Source organism: Diaporthe citri (assembly GCF_014595645.1).
Source record: "Diaporthe citri strain NFHF-8-4 chromosome Unknown scaffold_8, whole genome shotgun sequence".
Classification (NCBI taxonomy): Eukaryota; Fungi; Ascomycota; class Sordariomycetes; order Diaporthales; family Diaporthaceae; genus Diaporthe; species Diaporthe citri.
In genome coordinates, this window is record NW_025064853.1 from 555,420 (window position 1) to 579,087 (window position 23,668).

General features: G+C 56.7%; 7 protein-coding genes across 7 annotated transcripts; 3 read left to right on the top strand and 4 right to left on the bottom strand.

Annotated features, from left to right (window-relative positions):
* Positions 1-129: 129 nt before the first annotated feature.
* Positions 130-2,043, top strand: INS49_014548 (uncharacterized protein; the record flags this gene model as incomplete). The annotated part of the gene is made up of 2 exons (XM_043175238.1): positions 130-1,140; positions 1,201-2,043. 2 exons carry the CDS (start codon positions 130-132, stop codon positions 2,041-2,043), a joined length of 1,854 nt encoding a protein of 617 aa, XP_043020195.1.
* A 750-nt stretch (positions 2,044-2,793) lies between these two features.
* On the bottom strand, positions 2,794-4,699 carry INS49_014549 (uncharacterized protein; the record flags this gene model as incomplete). Its single annotated transcript, XM_043175239.1, has 4 exons — positions 2,794-2,820; positions 2,879-3,746; positions 3,852-4,006; positions 4,613-4,699. The coding sequence occupies 4 exons, from the start codon at positions 4,697-4,699 to the stop codon at positions 2,794-2,796; spliced, it is 1,137 nt and encodes a 378-aa protein (XP_043020196.1).
* A 68-nt stretch (positions 4,700-4,767) lies between these two features.
* INS49_014550 (uncharacterized protein) lies at positions 4,768-5,129 on the top strand (the record flags this gene model as incomplete). Its single annotated transcript, XM_043175240.1, has 2 exons — positions 4,768-4,895; positions 5,105-5,129. 2 exons carry the CDS (start codon positions 4,768-4,770, stop codon positions 5,127-5,129), a joined length of 153 nt encoding a protein of 50 aa, XP_043020197.1.
* A 1,839-nt stretch (positions 5,130-6,968) lies between these two features.
* On the bottom strand, positions 6,969-7,911 carry INS49_014551 (uncharacterized protein; the record flags this gene model as incomplete). Its single annotated transcript, XM_043175241.1, has 2 exons — positions 6,969-7,683; positions 7,730-7,911. 2 exons carry the CDS (start codon positions 7,909-7,911, stop codon positions 6,969-6,971), a joined length of 897 nt encoding a protein of 298 aa, XP_043020198.1.
* A 4,372-nt stretch (positions 7,912-12,283) lies between these two features.
* INS49_014552 (uncharacterized protein) lies at positions 12,284-19,437 on the bottom strand (the record flags this gene model as incomplete). Its single annotated transcript, XM_043175242.1, has 5 exons — positions 12,284-14,215; positions 14,268-17,657; positions 17,727-17,828; positions 18,630-19,076; positions 19,141-19,437. 5 exons carry the CDS (start codon positions 19,435-19,437, stop codon positions 12,284-12,286), a joined length of 6,168 nt encoding a protein of 2,055 aa, XP_043020199.1.
* A 521-nt stretch (positions 19,438-19,958) lies between these two features.
* INS49_014553 (uncharacterized protein) lies at positions 19,959-20,993 on the top strand (the record flags this gene model as incomplete). Its single annotated transcript, XM_043175243.1, has 2 exons — positions 19,959-20,393; positions 20,463-20,993. The coding sequence occupies 2 exons, from the start codon at positions 19,959-19,961 to the stop codon at positions 20,991-20,993; spliced, it is 966 nt and encodes a 321-aa protein (XP_043020200.1).
* Positions 20,994-21,852: 859 nt separating this feature from the next.
* On the bottom strand, positions 21,853-23,383 carry INS49_014554 (uncharacterized protein; the record flags this gene model as incomplete). The annotated part of the gene is made up of 2 exons (XM_043175244.1): positions 21,853-22,701; positions 23,228-23,383. The coding sequence occupies 2 exons, from the start codon at positions 23,381-23,383 to the stop codon at positions 21,853-21,855; spliced, it is 1,005 nt and encodes a 334-aa protein (XP_043020201.1).
* Between the last annotated feature and the right edge of the window lie 285 nt (positions 23,384-23,668).

Consider the following 23,668-nt stretch of genomic DNA (forward strand, 5'->3'; position numbering starts at 1 on the left):
ACCCTTTTTTGTTCCGAATATGTTTGGTATAGTTCAAATATTTGAGTAGCGGAAGAATTGGATCTGGTGGACCACGATATACACCCAACCAGTCGGGTGCGCTCGACTCGCCTCACCCCCTCCTCAACGATGCCACCGTTGTACTCCTCGAACCTGCAAGGGCACACGCGCGACTCGCTGGAGCTCGCGTCGCTCGCGAGCTCCGACCAGCTCGATACAGCAGAAACCGACTCGCGCCCCAGTATATCGTCGTCACGGAAGCTGTCACTCGAGCAGGATGACCCCCTGGACGCCGACAATCCGGCCGCCAACGGCCGGCCCATGGGCCACGGGCGTACATTCTCAGTGTCCTCGGGCTTCGACTTTACCGCCAACCTCTTCCCGCTGTCCTCGACCACCGGCGCTGGCTACACCCCCATCGGCGCCCCAGCCACGCCGGCGCAGAACGGCGGTTTGGGCGGAGGGTCCCTCGAGAAACACAAGACCCTGACGTACCTCAACGGGCTGTCCTTGATTGTTGGTCTGATTATCGGGTCTGGGATATTCTCGTCGCCGAGCCAGGTCAACGCAAACGTCGGCTCGCCAGGCGCTGCGCTCATTGTTTGGGTAATAGCCGGGATACTTGCTTGGACCGGCGCGGCCAGTTACGCAGAACTGGGGGGCGCCATACCTCTGAATGGAGGATCGCAGGTATATCTGGCTAAGATATTCGGCGAGATTTTTGGGTTCCTCTTTATGTGGTCAGCTGTGCTGGTGCTGAAGCCCGGCAGCTCGGCCATCATCTCCATCATCATGGGGGAATACGTTGTCCGCGCTGCCATTGGCGCAGAAGCGGAAACCATCAACCCCTGGATCAACAAGTCGGTGGGTTTGGCTGGGCTGTTTTTGGTTACGTTTTTGAACTGCGTCTCGACCAAGCTCGGGACAAGAGTGAATGACTTGCTCATGTTCATGAAGTTTATTGCATTGCTAGGCGTTACGATTACTGGGATCGTTGTCGCAGCCACTGGCTACTCTTACTCAGGGAAACCGAACCTGGACTGGAAGAACCACGAGTGGTTTGAGGGAACCAAGACGGAGACTTCGGCATGGGCGGTCGCCCTGTATGCTGGCCTCTGGGCTTACGACGGCTGGGATAACGTGAGTGCACTCGACTGATCGACCAAGTCGTTCGATGTCCCGCCGCTGACACTGTCTCAGACAAATTACGTGGTGGGAGAATTCCGCAATCCCAGCCGAGACCTGCCACGAGTGATCCACACGGCCATGCCACTGGTTATCCTCTCGTACGTGCTGGCCAACATATCGTACTTCCTCGTGCTGCCCCTGGCGGCCACCAATTCGTCAAACACCATCGCCGTGCTCTTTGGCTCCAAGGTATTCGGCCCGATCGGGTCGCTCTTCCTGGCCCTGATCGTCAGCGCGTCGTGCTTCGGGGCGCTCAACAGCTCCACTTTCACGAGCAGCCGCCTCGTCTACGCTGCGGGCAAGGAGGGCTACATCCCTGCCTTCTTCGGGCGCATCGGCGTGGGGTCGAGCGCGCCCGAGAACCAGCACGTGTCGACGGTGCGGACGCGTAGCTGGCTGTCGGGAGGGCTGGCGCGGCTGGTGGGCGACGAGGACAAGGGCCTCTTCTTCACGCCCATCAACGCGCTGGCGCTCAACTGCGCCCTGACGACGGCCTACGTCGTCGTGGGCGAGTTCGACACCCTTCTGACCTTCTACGGCGTCGCGGGCTACTCCTTCTACTTCCTGACCGTCCTCGCCCTCATCGTCCTGCGCGTGCGCGAGCCGAACCTCGAGCGCCCCTACCGCACCTGGATCACCACCCCGATCATCTTCTGCTGCGTCAGCCTCTTCCTGCTCAGCCGCGCAGTCTTCGCCGAGCCCCTCCAGACCCTCCTCGTCATCGCCTTCGTCTCCGCCGGCGTGCCCGTCTACCTCCTGCGCGTCAGGGGCAGCGCCCCGGCCAAGCGGCCCCGCGACTACGACGAGGACGAGTCCGGGCCGTGGTGGAAGTTCTGGAGGCGCTGGCGGAGCTGAGAGAGAGGAAAGCTTCTTTTCGGCGTCTTTTGTCTTTGGGCTGCGGCGTTGTGGGGAGGGCTAAATGTGCACATAGACGCAGCGGATTCCCCAGGCCCGCCGGGGCCAGAGAGGAAGACGAGAGGGGCATTAGGAAATATGATGTATGTAATGTTCTGGCAGTATAATAAAGACGAGCCGATGTTTAATGCCGCATCGTTTATGATGTTTGGGATAGACAGTGAAGCGTTCTCGTAAGAGAGCAACTTCGTGGGTTGGGTGTTGCACAACCCGCTCACTCCAGGGGCCTCTGCCTCAATTTGGCAGTATTCGGCTACGTGATTACCTACCAAGCAACACTGCGAGTAGTCCGACATCGTATTTTGAGAATTCGACGGCGAGTCACCCACAGAGGTGGGTCGAGGTCACACTTTCATTGAACGGGTGCCGTCTAGAATATCAACTTAATTTGCACAATTTGAGACATCCACATTCTTCGCTGTTCTGCTTGACTGCCTAACGAGCACGTTTAGGAAGTGGCCCGTGACCGAACGCGGAGTCAGCACATGCATCCGCCTCTTCTCTTTTGTGAGTTTGCACGGCATAACAGTACAAGTGTTTGTTTGATCATTTTTTCATTTATCCAACGTTTTAAGCTATGAACTATGGGAATCATGAAAACGTCCGCAAATATGGACAAACCTCCCCCAAAAATTGCCTTCGAACTCATGGCTTACTAAATTATCACCGACAGCTTGCACCTCACATTATTTACTTCTTAGCAGCACGCTGGCCGTACTGTGAAAGGGGTTAGCAATCAGTCCGCAGGGTTGATTAGGTCGGTGCAGAATCTTACAGCCTTGGTGGCGTAGTCGCCGTTGGTCACGATGAGATCCTCGGGCCGGTAGTCGAACTTGCCGGTCAGGTAGGACTGCAGGATGGCCTTTGTGCCGTCGGCGTAACGCTTCTGGGCATCGAGCGAGGTACCAGACATGTGAGGGACCATGGCGTTGCCGCCTCCGAAGGGGTTCTTGGCGTAGCGCAGGGGATGGTCCTTAGGCGCGGGCTGAGGGAACCAGACGTCACCACCGTAGCCGCGGAGCTGGCCGGACTTGAGGGCATCGGCGACGTCCTCCTTGACGACGATGGCTCCACGGGCGGTGTTGACGAGCCATGAGCCTGGCTTCATCTTGCTGATGAGGTCCTTGTTGAACAGGCCGCGAGTCTTCTCGTGCAGTGGGCAGTTGATGGTGACGACGTCACACTGTGCCAACATCTCCTCGAGGTTCTCGACGCGCCGGGCGCCAATCTCCTTCTCCTTCTCAGGGCTCAGAGGCTGGTAGTCGTAGTAGAGCAGCTCCTTGCAGTCGAAGGGCTTGAGGCGGCGCAGCACACGCTCACCGATACGGCCAACGGCGACGGTACCGACGACCTTGCCCTCGAGATCGAACTCGTTCTTGGCGGCCTCGGCGACATCCCAATCTCCACGCTCAATCTGCTCGTGAGCGGGGACAAAGTTGCGGACGAGGGTCAGGATGGTCATGACGACATGCTCGGCGACGGAGACGACGTTGGAACCCGTGACCTCGGCAACAGTAATGCCACCGTTGGTGGTGTTGGCAGCGTTCAGGTCAACATGGTCGGAGCCGATACCAGCGGTGACGGCGAGCTTCAGGTTCTTCGCCTTAGCGAGGCGCTCGGCGGTCAGGTAGCCAGGGTGGAAACTGTGGGTTGGCGATCAGTTTAGAGTCCTACAACAGCGAGCCGAAAAGGGGCAGATGATGACCTGGAGGGCTGGGTGGTGGTGGTGAGAAACAAGGGGGACTCACGGAGTGGTAATGATGATCTCGGCGTCGACAAGCTCCTTGTCGAAGGTTGAGTTCTCACCCTCCTTGTCAGAGGTGGTGACCAGAGTGTGACCTTGATCCTCGAGCCACTTCCGGATTCCGAGCTCGTTCTGGGTGGTGCCAAGCAGACCGGGGACCTGGAGACGGAGGATTCTTGTTAGCGAGCTGCACATCTTTTTTCCCCAGGCCGCGCGCCCAGATCGCGGCAGCCGCTTCCCCAATAAGCACCCCGCACTTCTCCAATTACGACTGTGTGTGTGTTGTGTGTCTGTAGCTCTTTCTCTGGCTGCCCGCCGCAACGGAACGCAGACGCATGGGGTCGATCCGCTCGTCCATGCGATTGACATCCACCACACGCCTGGCCAGAAACGGCAGGGTTGCCTGGGGTATCGAGAATTGGATCGAGCATCGGATGGATCGTCCAAAACCCCCTCCTCTCCCTGCCCTCTCTCAAGAACGCTACCCCGCAATCCTGTACCCAATCTACTGGGCCACAGAAATGCTGGCTGTCTTTCGTAGTGCGTAGCATCGCATAGCAATGTATAGCATAGCATGCACCGTCTAGTCCAGCCTGGGAATCCGCGTGCTGGGAGAGAGGAGAGATCGGACCGCTTCTGAGGAGGCAATTCGCAGCGTCCGTGCGAGGACCCGTAAATGCGAGAAGAGCTGCTGTCGGTCGACGGCGCAGGCGCATTGGGAAGTTTGGGTTAAAAAAAAATTAGGGAAATACTGGGTGAGCTTACCTCCTCTGCGTGCTTGCCACCATCGTACAGGACCATCAACACCTTGACCTTTTCACGAGGGAAACCTGTCAGCGACCGGATCGACATGGTTGGTCCCAGCTTGCTCCGGCATATTGAGCCTGGCAGGGCTGACGAGTTTGCGGCAGCCTGTCGAGATGTCACCGCCCCAGATCGAGAGGAGTTCCTCAGGCTGGAGACGGCAGAGGCGGAAGCTAGAGAGCTCAGGCCTCGGCTGCGCGAAGCAATGGGACCAAGAGAGCGGGCTAGGGGACGAGATGCAGAAGTAAGTACCATTTTGACGGATTGTGAGGCTCAATTGATATGAGAGAATATGAGGGAGGAGATTTGAGTTGGCTTGGCCGAGGAACGATGTCGACACAGGAGAGCCTTGGGCGGGCGAGCTGGTCTTATAGTCCTGGGAGGAGGGTCGAGTGTGCGAGAGCGCGAGAGAGAAGCTCGGAGGTTGGTCGGGATAACTAACGATCAGACCAGACAAGGCAATGACAAGGTTGAGTAAGAGGTATGGTCTGATTACGACACGATGATCTCGGAACAGGTCTGGAAAGGAGCAGGGCTAGGTATTTATGTGTCCCAGTCTAGAGGACCGATGCAAGGGGGAAAGGAGGAAGGAGGCGCCCAGTCTGGCGCGCCTGCCCGTTCCTCAACTCGAAGCTCTGCTCGGTGCCTCTCCTCTCGGTCCTACTCCTCCTACGCGAAGCATTCTCGTGTGTAAGAGATAATCCGGCGGGCCTGCCTCCAAGGCTATCTGCATGAGCTTGGGAGAGGGCCATCTGACCCGGATCCCTGCGCAAACGCCGTTGCCCAGGTGTGGCCCTGGGTACACGATACCACTGGGGCACCCTGATGGTTGGGTGGCGGGAGCTGGTCTGGAGCTTGATAGCATGGCAGGGCGTTGAGGTAGTGGTGACATCAAACGCCGATATTAACGCGCGTGGGTGTGCCTGGATTCCCATTGCCATGTCCCATTGCCATGCCAGCATGCCCGTCGTGGAGGTGGGGCTGTGCTCCACTCGAGCTTCTGTCTGGTGGATCTACTGTACTGTGTGTGGTCTACACTGATTAGTCTACGATGTGTGTTACTGCCACTGTCTGTGATGCTCAGCTCCTCCTTCCACCGCGCCGCGCCGCGCGCCTGCAATGCATGTCTCTGTTCAGCCGGAGCAATGGGGAGCTGGCACGATACAAGGCCAAGCCAGCCTTGGTCTCAGTTGTGCAGCAGCCCGTCGGGGCGTGCCTATGAGTGGCCATCATCGGCGACAGACGCCGACCCCGCATGGTGCTGCCCTCATTTGGGCCGTCCTTGGTAGTTTGGTGGTTTCGACCGTGTAGTACTACTGGTCACCGGTTCGCGGCCTGTTGCTCGATGAGGAAAGATGTCGGCCCCTCGGGGTCTGCCTGCCTGCCACCGCCGGCCTGTTGGCATGGCGTTGGCGGTCGTTTCTCGGGCATCGCTCGGCTTCCCCCCGCTCCATGTCTGGCGGAGCTCACGGACAAGTGGGACGGCAGGACGGGACCACGACCAAGACGTGTGGGGTAGGTAGCCCACCCCTCCAGGCCTCCAGCCCTCCAGTCCTCCCACGGACAGTGCTCCTGTGGTACGCTGTAGGCTAGGTCAGTATGTGGTCTAGCCTATGATGCAACAGCCACACTCCTCTGATGCCACGGTACCATACCTATGTGGGTGGTAGGAAGCAGGTCTGCAGGTTGGACATGCGGACATGAACCACGGGTGTGTGCTGTGCCACCAGGCTGCATACAATGCACACGCAGTTGAACTAGGTAGACTACACAATAACATGTATGGAATATAGTAGACAGTAGTCTGCATGGTACTGTGGTACTCCCTTGTTAGCATCTGGACCATGCATGATCCATCCCATCTGCTAGGGCTCGACTGGAGAGCCAAGCGTTCAAAAAGCTTGTCCGTCATTTGACACCCCATACAAGAAGGCTGTCTGACTTGCACGACCGCAATCGGCGTGTCATGTCCACGGTAGACGGGGAGAATTGTCTGTCCGTGATGGAATGTCAGAGGCAGAGGCAGAGGGACGACGGAGACGCATGGACAAATGCGGAGGGAACAGAGATAGAAAGAAGTAGAAGTCGAGGTGGAAAGAAACCTGCCTAATCGGGGGAGGCCTTGCTCTGCTGTCAGCAGTGGTGGTAGCAGGGCAGCAGAGACAGGAAGTGGAACGAGAGTTTGTTTACTTGCAACCACCTAGTCTACCTGCTAGGTGGGATATCTACATTGCACCCAGAGGTACCGGCCCCCAACACACTCCCCCAATGGTTATCTCCATCTCCTCCTCCGTCTCAGTCCCCTCCTCTTCCCCTCCTACTGGGAGGAGAAGCCAAAAACCTTCGCAATTCCACCCCACGGCCTTGCCTGCCTGCCCTTTCTCCTCGCCTTGACCAGCAAGAACCGGGGGATCACGCCCTCGACCCAGTCCGGGTGCTTCCTCCCGGCCTGGTTGGTCGCGCCCCACTCGTCCATCTTCTCGACCTCGAACCCAGCCTCGCGCATCGCCTGGAAGTACGACGTCAGCGTGCGGTGCTGCTTGATGACCCCGTCCACGATCCAGTCCACCGACCGCACACCCTCGGCGAAGTAGCTGTCCACCGTCCACTGGTCCACCTCGCCGCTGCCGCTCGACCCCGCGCCGGTCTTGATGTTGTTGTTGTTGTTGTTGGTCGTCGGCGTGCTGATGAACCCGGGGCATGTGGGCGCCGTCAGGAATGGGTGCTCGATCGAGTACACGAACAGCCCTCCCGGCACCAGCGACGAGTGCACCTGGTGCATCAGGCCGCCAATGTTCTTGACGTAGTGCAGGGCCAGTCCGCAGAACACCAGGTCGTACGTCTCGCCCGCCAGCTGCAGCGTCTCGAGGTCCACGCGCGTGAACCGGATGAGCCCGTCGACGTCCTCGGCTCCCCTCCCGCCGCCGCCGACGAAGCCGCCGAGGCCCGACGCGGACGTGGTCGCCGACGTGGTCGCCGACGTGGTCTTGGGCCCCTTGGTCAGGCCCTCGGCCTTGCGCAGCATGTTGATGCTGATGTCGCAGGCGTCGACCGACTTGGCGCCCCCGCGACACGCACCACCGCGCGAACCAGCCCTCGCCGCACGCGAGGTCCAGCACCCTCTTGCCGTTGAGGTCATGGGGTAGCATCTGCAGGAGCTCGGGCCATTCTGAGGCTCCTTTCTCTCCTTCCTTAGCACGAGGGTACTCGGAGTAAAGCTCGAAAAAAACAGGGTTGTCGTAGATGTTCTGAGGTGCCATTGTTTAGGTTGTGTATATAGGTGGGTGGTTGTAGGTGAGCGGTAACGCTGTCTTTCTATTTCTACTGCAACAAAGAAATCAAAGAGGGACGTGATGTGTTGATCTGACCATAGGTTCTAGGGGATCTGGTGATGGTATGGTACGATGTCCTTTCCTCAGGTTTCGACTGACATGCAATTATAGGCAGATGGACAGGCATGCCGATCAACGAGCCACGACCCTCGTGCTTTTATAACTGACGGCGCTGACTTTTTTGCGGCCCCCATCTTGGGACGTGACTGACGCTCTTCCCTCTTCCATTCATTCACTGACTACTTCGTCTAGCCTCAGATTTAGGGACTTCGCCCTTTCCGTGATTCACGGCTGATGGTGATGGTACACACGACTCGCTACGTCCTGTACGACTTGCTGGGAAGCTGCGGCTGCGCATGTTGGATGACAACCGACGAGCTCGTTTGTGGCGTTGTCGAACTGGACGGGGCCACCAGCAGACGCCAGGAGGCTGCTGCAGCGGATATAATATCACGGGAGGGCGAAACTACTGTGCCCACGCAAGACCATTCGTGAGCTCGCAGCGACGAGGGAAGTACCGGCGTCACACGAGTCCGTCGCGTCGTAGCCGCCATAGAAGCATCCAGCCGGGAGCGTCATCCACCAATTCGCCTCGAAGGGCCTGCCCTGCGCCTTCCCCAGTGGTGTCCCAGGTCCCAAGGGCGGGTAGGATGGACCTTTGACAGCTAGCCTCGGTACATGAAGGGCTAGCGGTACGACGAGATACAGTACCGCGCGGAACGGGCGAAGGCTCGTGGCTCGGGTCGGTCAGGATGGCACAGGTCTCACCTCACCAGACTTAGACCCCTTCCGGACGCGATCTAATCCTGCAGGGCTGCTGGATCTGAGTTGCCTTAAAGCTGCGGCCCAGCGGAATCTGTGCCTGGCCGTCTGACCCAAGACAGGTTTGGATGATTATGCCCGCTGAGAAAGCTTACATACAAGTACGTGCATCCCGTTGGGGTCCACAGGCGAGGACAGCCGCCCATATACGAGACACAACCGAGCGAGGCGCAATATTGTCAAGACCGCCCCGTGGTGACTCGTGCTGCACAGAAGGAGACGAGCAGGAACAGGGTGGGAGGGAGTAGACGCAGTAGAAGTAGGAGCCGGCAAGGGCACGTCGGTGCTGTGTGGCGTGATCTTGATGGCATAACGTTTGGACGTTCTGACCGTTGGTGGCTTGGCCTTTGACAGCACTTGCCTGTCCGCGGCTTGGCACAGTAGAAAACAAAAAGTGCCTATGGCTGCCCCTTCGAACAACAGCCGCGCACTCGATCGGGCGTGTCAGTCGAAGAAGTAGCCCACGAGGCCCCTTGCCCATCTCGGGTGCTGGGTTGGTTGCTGGGGAGAGAGCGGGGCTGCTGCGATACAAAGGAGACGACGCCTCGGCGCTCGTGTGTTGTGCCCCCAAGGGCTGTTTTACCACAAATTCCAACCTCGCCAATATACCGTGCTGTGCATCAACCCTCAGCTCGGCCTTTTTTTGCTCCCAGGATCTGCGCCCGCGACAGGGCCCGGCTCCAGAGTGTCACTTGTGCGCACGCCCCCGAGCATCAAGTCCCGATGGTTTGACGCACGCTGTCACGTCCGTAGTCGCTTACGAGTGGGACCATGGCGGACAGTCAAGCCAGTCAGTCGGATAGTCTAACCTCGATCGATGCCATGCCATGCTGTTGGAATCGGCTGTCAGTCTGCTCATGGCCCCGTATTAACGAGGCTCTCGCTGTTTCGTCTCAGCGCAGTGGAGACACTCGTGCTCATCCACGATCATGATGGGAATTGGGCCTCCCGCCAACACCGAATTCTTGCCGCTTTACGGAACCACCCACATAAAATGGGCTAGGGAATGTGGGGTCAATCTTAAAATCGGCATGTTCGTCAACCATTCGGAGGAGTGGGCCAAAAGAAAGCAGAGGTCCGACCTCCCGACATGCCGTAGATTGTGGGCCTGGGCCCCGTTAGTGTAGACGCAACGGCAGAGACGGAAGGGATGTCGGCGGGCGATCCATGATGATCCAAGGAGTCTCGACCACGACGGCTGCCAGCACGGCAGGGAAGAAAGGAAGAAAGAAAGAAAGAAAGAGAGGGAAAAACAAGTAACTCATCATCATGTCCCATCATCGACCCGTCGCCCCAGCATCGAGCCCCACGAGCAGGCTGGCAGGGCCGGGCATGATGGAGATGGGGGCCTGTGTATCAACAACGGTGGAACCACGATGCCTGCTTCCACGGGCCTTTGTGCTACTGTAACGTTGACGTCGATGTGTCAAGTTGAACGCGCACGCGCGTGGGCCGGGCCACGACATCGGCCCAGATCAGCCTTTCCACCCTGTCGTCCCAGGCGCAGGCTGTCAGGGGCCGTCTAATCATCCACCGTGGATGGCTCTCAACTCGTTGACGTAAATGTTCTCCATCCTCTCTGCCTCTCTCTCTCTCTCTCTCTCCGCCCGCCCAACGGATGCTGCACCACGCCCCCGTCCACATCTGCCTCTCCCCCGGCCGGGTCTCTGCCCTGCCCGTCCCGCGCCCCCAGCAGCGCGATGCTGCAGCTTTTTACGCATTCGGCCCAGGGCGCAAAGGTGAGGCAGGGTTGACAGCTACGAATGTCTCAGCGGCGGGCAGCCGGATTGGACGGGGGGCCATCGCACGGCCTGCGAGCTTGCTTTGCGGAAATGATGCCGGCCAGGGCGAGGGCGACAAGGGACGTGAGAAAATGAACAATACGTGAGCCAAGGTGAAGTGAGGTGAGAAACGGACACAAGAAAAAAAATCTATCGAGTCAAGTCGCACCAAAAAAGAAACAAGCCACGCGCAGATCTTTCCTGTCAGCTGTGCGACCCCAACAGAACAATGACAGGAACGAAGGTCACACAACCTCTCTCCTCCGCCAAGCAGAGGCTCGCAGCCCACGCGGGGGTGAGTGGGATTGACTGCCTGACTAACTAACTTACTGACTGACAGGCACAAGAACAGGGGAGTCACTCGGCGGCCCCTGGCCTTGCCTTGCCTTTATGGTAACATGGATATGTGCAGCCGGCGTTGCACCAAGGGGGGGGATGGAGGGCGGCAGAATTGAGCGAGAGAAGGATCGCCGCCCTGCTTCTTCGCCATCAGGACAATCAATAAACACCAGACTACCGCGCCACAATCAACGGTTATACCTGCCGCCATCCGAAAGGGGATGGAAAAGCAAAGCCGGCAGGGAGGGGGAGGGAGGAAGGTGCAAGAGTACGAGATGACACCCAAAAACGACTACGCCCAAGAGCAAGAACAAAAAAAAAAAAAAAAACACAAACACAAGGTTGTTGTGGCCGGCCTTGGACGTACCTCTGTCTCGGACGTTTTCACCGGACCTTTGCTCGGCCCCGAGTGACAGACAGCTGGAACAGAGTAGTCGCAGTCTAAGGGCCGTGTCACGGGGAGCAATCTAGAAGCCCACCGCCCTTCAAAATCGACCATCACCGACGTTTGCTCACATCGCCAATGGGATAAGAGCCGCCTGCCTCGAGGAGGATGGGAGGGGTCTCAGCTGAGGTGAGGTGAGGCTGATTCCTGTCTCTCCAGTGGCTTGTTACAGAGTGGCAGAGACATTCCTCAGGGGCGGCCGCAACCAACCGGCTCAATAATCCTCCCCGCGCCCACTCCGGCCCGCTTCCTCACTCACTCTCACTCATACTCTCTCGCTCGGTCAACCTTATTCTCGCCATTGAAACAAAATGAGGCTGTTCCAAGTAGAGTACGAGACTGGCCTACGAACGCGGCCTTGTCCAACAGCGGAAGCACAGGGTCGATCACCCTTGGCCCTAGGGCCGCCCTCCACAACACCCCCGGCGGAATGCCTCACGTCACACACACCCCACGTGGCTACGAACTTGACAGGTCCTTAATCGAAGGGGCCAAACGCCCCTCGGAAGCTGAGTGGTCTTTCGCGCTGTTACAGATATGTTGTCTAATGTAGTGCCATGTATGCTGTGAGCCCCGGAGGCCATTGCGACCCCATGTCTCCTTGCTTCTGTCTGGATGCAGGTACGAAATGAACACCAAGCCCAAATTCCAACGCCTCAAAACGCTCCGCGAAATGTTTCGTCAACGCCGTGCTGAATGCTCCTCTAGTGTGTGCTCCTGAAATCTCCACGCGGCCTGCCAACGACTCGGGTCTTGTCCCTACGCGTTCTGAACCCTGTCTCGTGCACTTCCACCCTCTCGGCAACCCTTCGCCTAGGCTGCCGCACATTCCTCTTGATCCAAGTACCTTTGTATACTTGTCATAAGTCCCTGGCAACGTCTAAGGCTCGGCAGGCAGCCGGCCCCCAGATGCTTAGTTCATCTGACTGTACGGCGGCGGCGGCGGCGGCACTTGCTGCTCCGGCTGAGCCCCGATGATTGTGACCGGGGTCTCTCGCTGACTCCCGTTGCCTGGCGCCTGAGTCCATGACAAAGCCCGTGACATCATCTTTGTAAAGTATTCCTGGATGAAGGATTCGGTGTAATAGCTGTGATTTGCGTCGTGCGGCCCGACGAGGTTATGGGCCAGTTCGTGCGCAACAACAACAAACCACCATATCCCAGCTCCAGCCTTGGTCGCCGCCCCCGAAGGACCCGAGGCCTTGATCTTGTCGTAGTGCAGCTGCCTAAAGTACCGCAGGTTGCAGAAGATACTGCCGTTCAGGTTGAACGCAATACAGGGGCCTTCCTCGTCGAAATGGATCTGCATCGCCGTAGGAGAGACGCCATACACGTCCGCGACGTCACGCAGGAGCGACTCGAAGGTCGAGATCGCATCCCTGTTGGTGGTCAAGAAGCTCATCTGGTCCATGGAGAGCTCCCTGGAGAGGTACACCTTCATGCCACGCGGCGCTTGTGCCGCGAAGACAATATTCTGGGCTGGCTTGCTGTCGCAGTATGTCGCCTGTTCCTTGATTTCTTGCGTCTGCGGTTTGTTGAATACCGAGGACGAGTCGTGTGGCCTCGTGGATCGGATGGCTTGTAATAAATTGTTCTGCACAACAGCTGGGTTCGTCACTCGGCCGCTGTCGCCGGGGCCTTGAGTCTGGGGCCCTGGAGGAGCGGGCTTGGCCTCAGATTCCGGGTTCGTGAGCAGCTTGTCCAACTGCTCCTCTGCCGTCTTGTTCCTATCCAGCCCAAAATTGCGGGTCAAGTTAGAGAAGAAACCCCTGCTGCGCCTATCTTGTTGGCTTGGAGGCGGCGGCGGGAGCTCGGGCGGATCTTCAGGAGAATCAAATGCACCCGGCATCTTGGATGACGGTTCTGCTGGTGTGCGGGGACGCTGCTTGCTTTCAGCTTCAGAGGCGACTTTGCTCTGTCGAGCCCAGTCCGCTTCCCTTTCCTTGATTCTCTGCTCCTCAGCCTCCAGAGCCTTGCGTCGTTCCTCTTCGGCCATCCGTGCCTCCTCGGCCTTCGCACGCAATATCCTGTCAACATTATACCCGCGAGCCCTCAGGTCTAGGAGACCAAGCTTCAGGAACGGCTCGAAGAAGAAGTATGACTGTTGGTTGTGGCGTGTGAGGATAAGTGAACAGACGGCTTGGCCCACCTGATACATGTCCGGTTTCCCTTGGTCAGCAGCGATGTACAGTGTCTGCCCTGTCGCAGTGCGCATGGCCATCGCTGACCGCTTCTCTGTGTGCGACTGGGCTTGACCCCGTAATGTGCGCCTGAGTTGCACGCTCTGAACAACTTCAACGTTGAGGTTCTTATCCAACCATTTGGCATCATGCTTGATGGTATCCCTTCGAATATTCCGGTACTCGTGCAGAAACAACTTCGTGCGCTCAAGGATGTGTTTCCGCAGCCATTCAGCACCATCTTGAGATGGCATTGATCTTCCGACCCGCGCATCCTCCTGGACCAAGCTACTGATTGTTGGAGAGCCCAAAGAAAGGTAGAAGGCCTCCAGAGCATCATCTTCGGGGGCCGAAAGCAAATGTTCCTTGAACAGTCGAAAGCTGTAGAAATCGTCCGATATGACAATTTCACCAGGTGCGGCAAGCTGAGCATGGCGAATGGGCTCATTGTACTCATCATCCTCCGACCCCTTACTATTAGATGGGACGTCCTTGAAGGCCAACAGCCAATTTTCAGCCTTCATCTTCCTGTAGAGATCTTTGTCTCTCTTGAGGGTTGGCAAGTCGCTTGCAAGTGATCTCAGGACGTCCAGGTATTTCTCAGATGTCTGAACTGTGGTCCACAGCCGAACAGGCTCACTGCAGGCGAACGTGGCGATTTCGTGCTGCGTCATGTTAGTTTTTGTGGTGTGGAAGCGACACTATGATGAGTCTTACCTTGGTTGGCTCCAGTTTGGCTCCGCACTTGAGCAAGAATGCATTTGCCGTGCGTCCAAAGTCGACAAAATCAAAGATGTCCCCATACGTTGACGAGGAGCCAAGATAGACACTCTGGGGAGCCACGAGCGTCATGTTCTGAGCCTGGGTCTTCTCCCCAGATGATTCGCCATAGCGTCTCTTCCGACTGACGGGCACAATTGGAGCCCCTCTCAGCTTGGCTAGCTGGCCTTCATTCAAGTCGGTCATTCGGGCAGTGAAGTACTCGAACAAAGTGACTGCCGAATCACGATTCTGTGGTGGCGTAGTCACAAGCCTGTAAACACAGTTCTCCACTGGAGGGTCGCGAGGAACCCCGAACTTATTGGCATGCTGGTGGAGGTCCCTGGCCAGGATATTGAAACCCAGTACAGAAGCTGATTCGTTGGTGTAGCAGGCAGAGGGTGGCACAAGCTGCTTTCCGTTTCCTTGCAACGGGAGGATGGCCTTGGTGGTGTTCGCAATGTTGAAAGCAACATAGCCGTTGATCTGATGGTTCGCAATGAAGTAATTCCTGGCCTTTTCTCTCAGCGACGGGTCAGAAGATGCCATCATTTCCACGAGCTCTGGAACAGAAGGATAAGGGCGCAATCCTAGGCTGTAAAGGAACTTGCCCTCCTTGGAACTGGCCCTGAAGCTCCCTGGTGGCCCAGGCCACTGCAAAAGCGGTAGCCCTAGAGCCCGAAGGTCCGACTTGGGCTCGAAGAGATCGGACAGTTTGTACAACTCCTTCGTGCCCTGGGTGGATTCCATGCCTGATGGTCCAGCCTCTGCAGGGCAGATCTGGGAGTTCTTCAACTTCTTCTTGTCCTCTGCGGGGATGTCATCTGTTACAGAAGCCAGGTACTTGATGAGCTCCATGTGACTCCATGGCTTGTGAGCCGTCTCCCCGGAAGGGTTGAGCAGCCGAGAGAAAATGGTGTCCAGATCAAGTGTTCTCCGGACACCCAAAGCAGACAAAAATTTCTCCTTGAGAGTCTGGCACCCTTCTATCGTGGGCAGGTCATCGAATAGCTTTACTGATGGGAAAAAGGACTCGGCCGGCTTCTTCATTCCCATCTTCGTGGGCATTACAGTGATGCCTTGAAGCAAAGAAGCAGTAGTGTTCTTCGAACCCAAACTCAGATTTTCCCAGTTTTTTGATAGAACTGTCAAGACCGACACAGCGAATTTAGGTGACCTCGTGATGTTCTCATCCTCGGACCGGCCAGATGCCGTTTCTATCAGGAATCGCAGCCAAGGTACGATCTCTAGCCGATCCCAGCCCAGGGCCTGGAGCTGGGGTTCGTTGAGATGGTTCGTGAAGGCAAAAGGAATTGTTGTCGGGGGTATCGGCAGGCTTGGTGGGATCTTGTTGCTGCTGAGATAGTTCTTGACAGAACTCAACGCAATAATTTCGCCTGAGTCGTCGCCGTCCCCAATGGTTGCAACTGTCACATCAAAGAGACGGGACCTGCTGCCGGGGTCCAATTCTCCACTGGCTGCCTTCTTGCTAGCCCAGCTAATGAAGTGTATTAGTTGGTCCTTGTTCAACGCTTTCGCTTCCAGCTCCTCGCGAATATCATCCGCCGTAATCCGTTGAATCAGACCAAAGTCTTCGAGCTTTCTCATGAAAGCTGATTCTTTCATCTCGTCAAGTATGACTGGGATCCCATTGACGAACTTTGCCAGTTCGTCAGACCCGACACGGACTTTAGTCGACGGCAAGACTCCACGACTCGAAAAGACCTCGATCGATGCCTTCTGGAAAGCGAACCAGAATGACTCCTCGATGATCTGCCCTACGTTCGCACTAGGAGTCGAGTCCTGGAACGTGTACGTTCTCAAAATGTGCAGTGCTTCAGGGACAAGTTTTGTAACCTCATCTTTTGTAGGCTGAGAGCCCTTTGCCCTGGCATCTATGACCCTCCGAAGCTTGAGCTCTAGATCCGACATCTCGTTGGCAAATGCCAAGCGCGTCATGATACCAGCAACGCGGAGCATCTCGATATTCCAATTCCTGACCCAACGGGCGTTCAAGTCGATTGCCTCACGTTCTACTGTGGGAATGACAGACGGCGCCGAGATGTGCATGCCAGCTCCCGTGGTCTGTGTGGTAGGGAAACCAATGAAGATCCTGCCTCCGGGCTTCTTGTTTGGCAGCACTGACGCAAACACATCAGCGGCCTTAGCAGCCGGGCCTGAACTGGATGAATTCTCTGAAGCGAGTGTCTCATCGTATGACGACGTCAGTATGGCCAACTTTGTCGTCTTGGGTGGTGGCTTCTTCGTGGCTCGCTCCAATTCCGCTGCAAAAGAAGCAGAGACCTTCGTCTGTATTGAGCCGGTTGTGACCTGGAGGAAGATGCTCGAAGTCGACTGAGCAATGATATCCTCGGATAGTGCCTGCTGCACAGCAGCTTCCTCTTTGGCCGCCTTGCTTCGATTTGCTTGCGCAGCAGAGGAGGCAAGCCTTGAAAAGAAGCTCCTGATGGTGGGAATGTCTGAGGCGCCAGAGTTATCATTGGACGTATTCGTTGCGGCCACTGGTTTCCAGCCGATAGCCCCCATGAAGGATGCATCTATTTGCGCGCTCGTGCGGTCGACCACCGCCAGTTTCATGAGGCCATCCCGAGTCTTGGTCTCCAAATCCCTCGGAATCGGTACGTTAACACTCGGAGCGGTCTTCTTCTGCAAAGACAACACCTTGTAGTCATCGATCCAGGACTCGATGTTCTGTAACGCCACAAAAGTCAAACTTGTCGCAAGAAATTGGCTAATGGATAGCAGGTTGGGAACTGGTGTCGTGGTGTTCCGGTAATCAAGGACAAAAGCAGTATCCTTAGTGCACTGCTCCGGTGGCAGAACTAACTTCCTGGTGAAGAGAGCGTTTCCCTTCCAGTAGAAAGCCATTGCTTCGTTTCCAGAGCTGACAAATGGATCCTCACAGTCGGCGAAGACGCTGTAGAAGCCTACTCCGAAGGCACCGATCTTGGTCTCATCCGGATTACCCTCGGCTATCCTCTTCAGCCTCCCCCAGTCTGTCTTTGCGAAAGGCTGGCCATTGTTCTTGACGACTAACCGGCGAAGCGTATGATGCGTCAGCGTGTGCTTCAGCAGCTCGGATCGGTTTGTTGTGGCGGGAAGAGGCGTCGTGGTCGAGGGGAGTGTCTCGTACGTTATCGAGACGGTTGTAGCCTGGGCGTCGGCGGCGTTCTGGATGAGCTCTCGTAGTGTCGTCCATTCTCCGGAGTATCTTGCAAGCACCTTATCGATCAAGGCCCTGGTATCGACGGTGACGGCTTCTTCGTCTTCGCCAGCCGTCAAGGCTGTTGCTCGCAGCTTGGAGTAGTCCATCACAGCTACCACAGGCTGTGCCTGTTGGGCAGCGACGGGTCCAAGTGGTTGCAGTGTATGTACGATATCTTGAGGAATCTATACGCAAGCGTCGAGATCTGCCTCTGCGTAGGAACTCGGGTAGAGGGTGTCGTGTGAGACTCGGTTGAAGGACCGTCCAGTCTCGCCTGTAATCGCGCCGGCGATCTGGTCGGAGGGAGGTGAGTTGTATGGCCGCGGAAACAAACACACAGTAGACGGGCAGGGCCGCGCTTTGTACGAGCCAGAAAGAGTGAGAAGGATCGAAAACAAGTCTAGTTCTCAAAGAGTGGCTTTTAGTCTATTGGAATAGTGAGAGCATAAGCGAGGGTGGCCGTGCAAGGCTGCCGTCGCCTTGCGTTTCGTCTTTTATCTAACTTGTCGCCGCTGCGTGCCTGCCCGCGGCAAACACAAAGCGTCATGCAGAAGGTCCAGCGGCTAGATCCAGGGTCCGCCACCACCCTGCCCCTTTGCCCCTGCGCTGGACACGCGGGCAGCCTTCCAGCCTGCAGTCGGTGCAGGTCCGCCTGGCGCCCGGGCCTAGGTACTGAGCCCCGCCACAAGCAGTCAGGGGTTCCTTGATCAGGAGGTCTGCTGTGGTCGTGACCAAGTAGCGAGGCATTCCCGTTCCGTCTCATACTCGATTGTCCTCATATCTCGCTGGTATTACTGACGATGAGAGCGGCTCTTGATAGTGACTGCATTGGTTGTCAAATTACAATGGGATGGTGAGCGCCAAGTGCTCTGCAAGTGTCCCTCAAAGCTGCTTCACCTGTGAGGCAACATTCAACGCCTTCTATGTATGTGGTTTGGTAGGAATTGAGAAATGCTCGCGTGTACAGCTCTTCACCACACAAGGTCTTCCACTATCCTTAAAGCTCGTAAGACAACGACCGTGGCGGTCTTTCCACCCACAGATCAGGTAGTTCCATGAAACTAGTATGCTCCTCCAAAAGTAGCCCGGCTCACCTCCTGGAGCCGTCTGAGTCTCCATGGTTTTCGGTACTTATCTATCACTCCGTCGGCGTTGAGGACTGAAACTCCTTCGTCTGTCTGGAGATCTTCGACGGTGTCCATCTCTTGCCGGCCGCCGATGTTCCCGGCTGTTGCTTCTGCTTGGCGTCGCCTCGTGGTGCCTGTGTCGTCTGCGTTGATCCTCGTCCCGGCTGCGGCTCCTACTCCTGTGGCTCCTACGGTCGCGGCGTAAAGACGGTTCGCCCTCGTCGTCTCGGTCTCTCCTCCGATGCTCCCGATGTCTTTCTCTGCTGCGGCTTCGGCTGCGGTGGCGATGCCTGTGGCGATGTTCGCGGTCACGTCCTTCCCTCTTCCTCTCATCTCGGCCCTCTGATCGTCGTCCACGAGCTGCCTCGCCCTTCTCTTCCATCTTCGTGACTTGGAGTCCGCCAGCCGCATCACCTTGATCGTCCGTGGCCCTCGACCCAGACAGTTCGATAGCATTTGCTCCTGATTGATTTCGTACCGGGGGCGGTAGGCCTAGTGCTGCTGCCATTGCATCCTCCTCGGCCTCCTTGATCTTCTGGATCTCCTCTCGACGCCTGCGAGCCTTGGCCTCTTCCTCCGTCTCGTTCGAGTTTGGATCACTCGCATCAGCCTTGGCATACCACCCGAGGTCGCGACCTTGTTGCCACCGCCCAACGGGTGCTTTTAGGGAATGGCCCAGATAGTTCTCACGATGTGCTGAGTTGGCGACCTCATCCCAGCTGAAATTGACGCCTCCTCGTGAGCCCGACTTGCGGATGGTCGAAACCAGATCCATCTTGTAGGAGTGCGAGTGACAAAAAAGATGAATGCCTTCGTATGGGTAGACAAAGATTAAAACCAAGGCAGTGTTTGGGACTGAGAGTGCCGGGTGGATGAGGTAAGAAGAAACAAGCCAGTATCGCCGCCGAGGTCTAGAAGTTTGGAAGCCTTGCAGCATCCGGAAGTTAGTTGTTATCGGTGGACCAGCCCACTAACGACCCGGCCTGCCAGTGGGGCGAGCTGGGGTCACCCAGGTACCAGTACCCTACCCCTGTCGCCAAGGCAGGCCAGCTCGGCGAGCTCCAGTCTATCAAAGAAACCCCACGGCCGTGATTCCCAAACTACGCTCTGCCTTCGCGCAGCTGGCAACATCACCATTAATCATCGGCACTTTCGAGGCAGAGAGCAATCCCTCTAGTATCTTTGGTCGTCTCCGAAGCAGCCCGCCGTTTTCAAACTTGACTGAAACGATCCTTGGTAACTGCGGAGTAGAACTCACTTCCTGTGTCCCACGATCGCGAGGTCCAGGCTGTCAAGATGGGCTCCGCGGCGAAAGAGTCCGCCATGGACGAGATCCAATGGAGGAATCCGGCCTTCATCATGCAATTCGGACCGTTGCACACAAATACCGTGTTACACTACTTCGCTACATCACCGTTCTTCGACCCAACGTCCAACAACAATGTTATCCAGAACCAAGCCCAGTACAATGCCAACCTCTTTCACGTCCTCGCCACCCGCGAGGCCTTCGAGACACGCCTGAAGAGTATGCAGGGCCTCGAATACATTGTCGCCGAGCAGCCCGCCGAGACTGGCCCGGGCCAGGGAACGGGTGTCTGGATAATTCGCAAGCAGAACAGACGGAAGAGGCCAGGCCAGGAAGACGAATTGACGGTGCATAAGGACTATTTCTTGGTTGGGGAGAACCTATATGCCGCACCGACATTTGCGGACCTCATGAGCTCCAGAATGGTAGGTTATAGACTCTACACTTGGCACCTCCTTCAGGGAACATGACGCTGACATGCCCCTGCTTTATAGGCCACCATTTCTACGGCAGTGGGGAAGATCCTCGAGAGTGCCAACAGTGTACAGAAGTGGACACCTGCGAAGGGACATGTCTATGCCAATCCTCAAATACCACGCGCCTCGACCTTGGAGCCAAAAGAAGCGACACCCATGCCGGAAGGCCCCGGCGGCAAGCAAGGCCAACCACCCGCGAAAACCTCGACAAAGGAGGAAGAGCTCGAGCGCCTGGCCGAGGAATCCTTCCGCATCCACATGAAGTACGGTGGCGACTACATGGATGAGATACCCATCACCGGAGCGCCAGGGAACTTCCACTTCGCGTCGACCGGGCGCAACGACAAGCTTGCCGTACCAAATGTGCCACCTGTAACCCTAAAGCCGTCCACACTAGCTCCATTGAACACGAAAACTGTCGAGGTGCTTTCTGCGAAGGACGCCAAGAAGACGAAGAGTCCACGGCCTGGAGGCAGCGGGAGGTCAAAGGACAGAAGGAAAAGCAAAGGGGGCTCAGGCGTGGCCACTGGTACGCCAACGCCATCTTGATCAGGTTGACATTTGAAATTCGGGGACAGTCTTCTCTTAAGAGTGTCGTGGGAAGGAAAAGGTTGCATGGCGTTCTGTGTGAAGCTTAGGTGCGATACCCCCGTCTGACGCCACACATATGGCAGGCGAAATCAAAATTGCGTTGGTCCTCCTTTTAGTCACTGCTTTCGTATCAGCCCCTCAGGCTGGCATTCTCTCTTCACATGCCGGCCCACAACTTGGTATTACAAGCAAGTCACTCATAAATCTGAAGCTGGGTTAAGTAGACTCGGCAGTGCAAGACTCCCACTTGCACAATTTCTTTCGTCCTCTGACCTTGCCATGTAACGTGTGGCTCCCCAAATTGGAGGCGGCTGGACCCTGGGGTGAGAATCCAGGAGCCCAGACAAATGGTCACTTCTGTGTTTCTATCTATCTAGCTAGGCACGTCTCGCCTCACTCACAACAGAAGTTGAAGTGGGGAATGATGGCTGAGTGGCCATGTGAGATGTCAGGGCTGGGGCTCAGCAAATCCGTGCTTTTCTGTTACTCTGCATGGGGGTTTCAACGTTTGCCTCGCACAAATGTTTCCAGGCTCGGAAATGGCAAGGAGCATGAAGCACTTTGCGGGGTTGGTTGTGGTGTGATATCTTGCCATCTGCGACTATGCATGCTGGGAAAGGTTCTCTCGGGACCAAAACACGGTTGAAAACAGGAGAGAGCATCATATGCCAACCGCTTATTATCTCCGGTGGGCAGGAATACTCCCGAGGCTTTCAAGGCAGGGTCTCAGGGCTCCCGCTTCACATACGCTACAATACCTTTCGGGCATATTCTAGAAACTCAGACCACCAGTCCTCCCACCTAAACGCCTCCATCGTCACTCCCCGCCGGGCGGCTGGTTCGAGGGTCTTATTGTCGGACCATTGAATTCGAGAGAACGCAGCTCGTAACTTGGCTTGACATCGTCCCACTTATGCAGCCTTCCGAGCGCCTGCATCTTGACTTCTTCCTTATCATTCCAGTTCACATCGACACCGCCGCCCCCCTCACCATCCTCATAGCCGACGGCATCAGCGGCGGCAGCCTCATGGTGCGCATAGCTGGTGTTGTACACGAAGGGCATCACGGGTTCCGGCTTGGTCCACGAGACATCCAGCCCGTCAAAATACCTGGCCGGCCGGCCCCCAGGTGGATTGCGGTACGCCGCCACCCGGGCGCGCGCAGCTGGGTACAACGTATCGACCATCCACCGCGAGTCGGCCGTGACATCGCCCAAGGGGTCCTCCAATTCATGAATATCGGTCCCTGTCTCCATGGCGTCCCACTCGAAATTCCCCAGCAGGTCAACCAGCTGGGCAGAGAAGTCTGGCGCCGATGCGTCCCGCGCGTTGAGGCCCGCCATTCTGATGTTGTTAGGCCGCCGGGCGTGCCAGTCGGCGTCACCAACGTCGCCATCATCCGGGGAGATTGGGAGGTGGGCCTGGCACAGCCGCCGCAGGGTGTTGCCCACCCCGTACGTGTCCTCCCACAGGCGCAGCTCCGTGTCTCCCGGGTCCTCGCCCCCGAGAACGTTTAGGGGGATAATCATCGTGTCGTCCCCGTCGGCCGCCGAATTCCCGAAGTCGCCCAAAACGATTTGGGGGAACGCGCTGGATTCCTCCCCTACCCTCGCAGTGCGCCCGCCTACACGACGCGGGGGATAGTTGATGAAGACGTTGTTTGCGAACTGTGCTGAAAGTCAGACTTCTGTGTAGATACGGTCGGCTGGCGTTGTCATGAAAAACCAGTCAGTGACTTACTGAATCACGGTGATATAGTCATTTCCAGCTGGCTGGAGCTTGGTGCCCTGGGCGATCAGGTCTCTCCCCAAAGTGCAACCATGCGATCGCAAGACAGAGCTGCTCTGCTACAAGCCTGTGGAACAAGACTTAGCAGCGTTCCGCCTTCTCGTGCTTGATATAAATCACAAAGGGTCAAGCGTTACCATACAAAGTGTTCGGAAACAGCCCGATTTCTGTCCCGATGCTTAGATATGAGTCCCGACAAATCACCTCCATTGCAATGTCTTCAGACAGGCGACGTTAGGAGCGAAGACTACAACCAACAAGTTGATGCTCTTAGATAAACAGAATATCTCACTCAAAGCACAGCGAATACGCCGGCATGTCCTCGTCGTCATCGGGTTTACAGTGCTGCCAGAACCTCAACTTGTTAAAAAACGGTGCATCCCGAGGCAGGACGCCAAGGGGAACATAGTTGGGAAACCCATTGCTGGGCAGCGTGTCCTGCCACGTCGAGATTCGCAGCTCCAGCGGCTCCTCGTACTCGTAGTCTGGGTCGTCGGTATTGGGCCGTACAAGTTTTTGCACGAGGAGCTCGCCGGTCTGCACGGACTGCACGACGAGCATTGTGGCCCTGTTGATCGTGTCGATCAGGCCTGCAAGGAGGAACCCTTTGCTTGCGATGTTGGGTGTTATTGATTCTGGGCCATTCCCTTGCTACGCGGTTCGGGTGGTCGCTGCGGCGCTGCACTGGAAGGAAAACACCCAGTTGTCTGTATGGCCTTGATTGAGCGGTTGACATGTTGGGCAGTTCTACTAGAAACAATCAAGCGATGAAACTGCACGGATTTCGCTATGGTCTTCATTTCTGTCTCATACCTTCACTTATACTGAAGGTTTCTTTTGACCCGG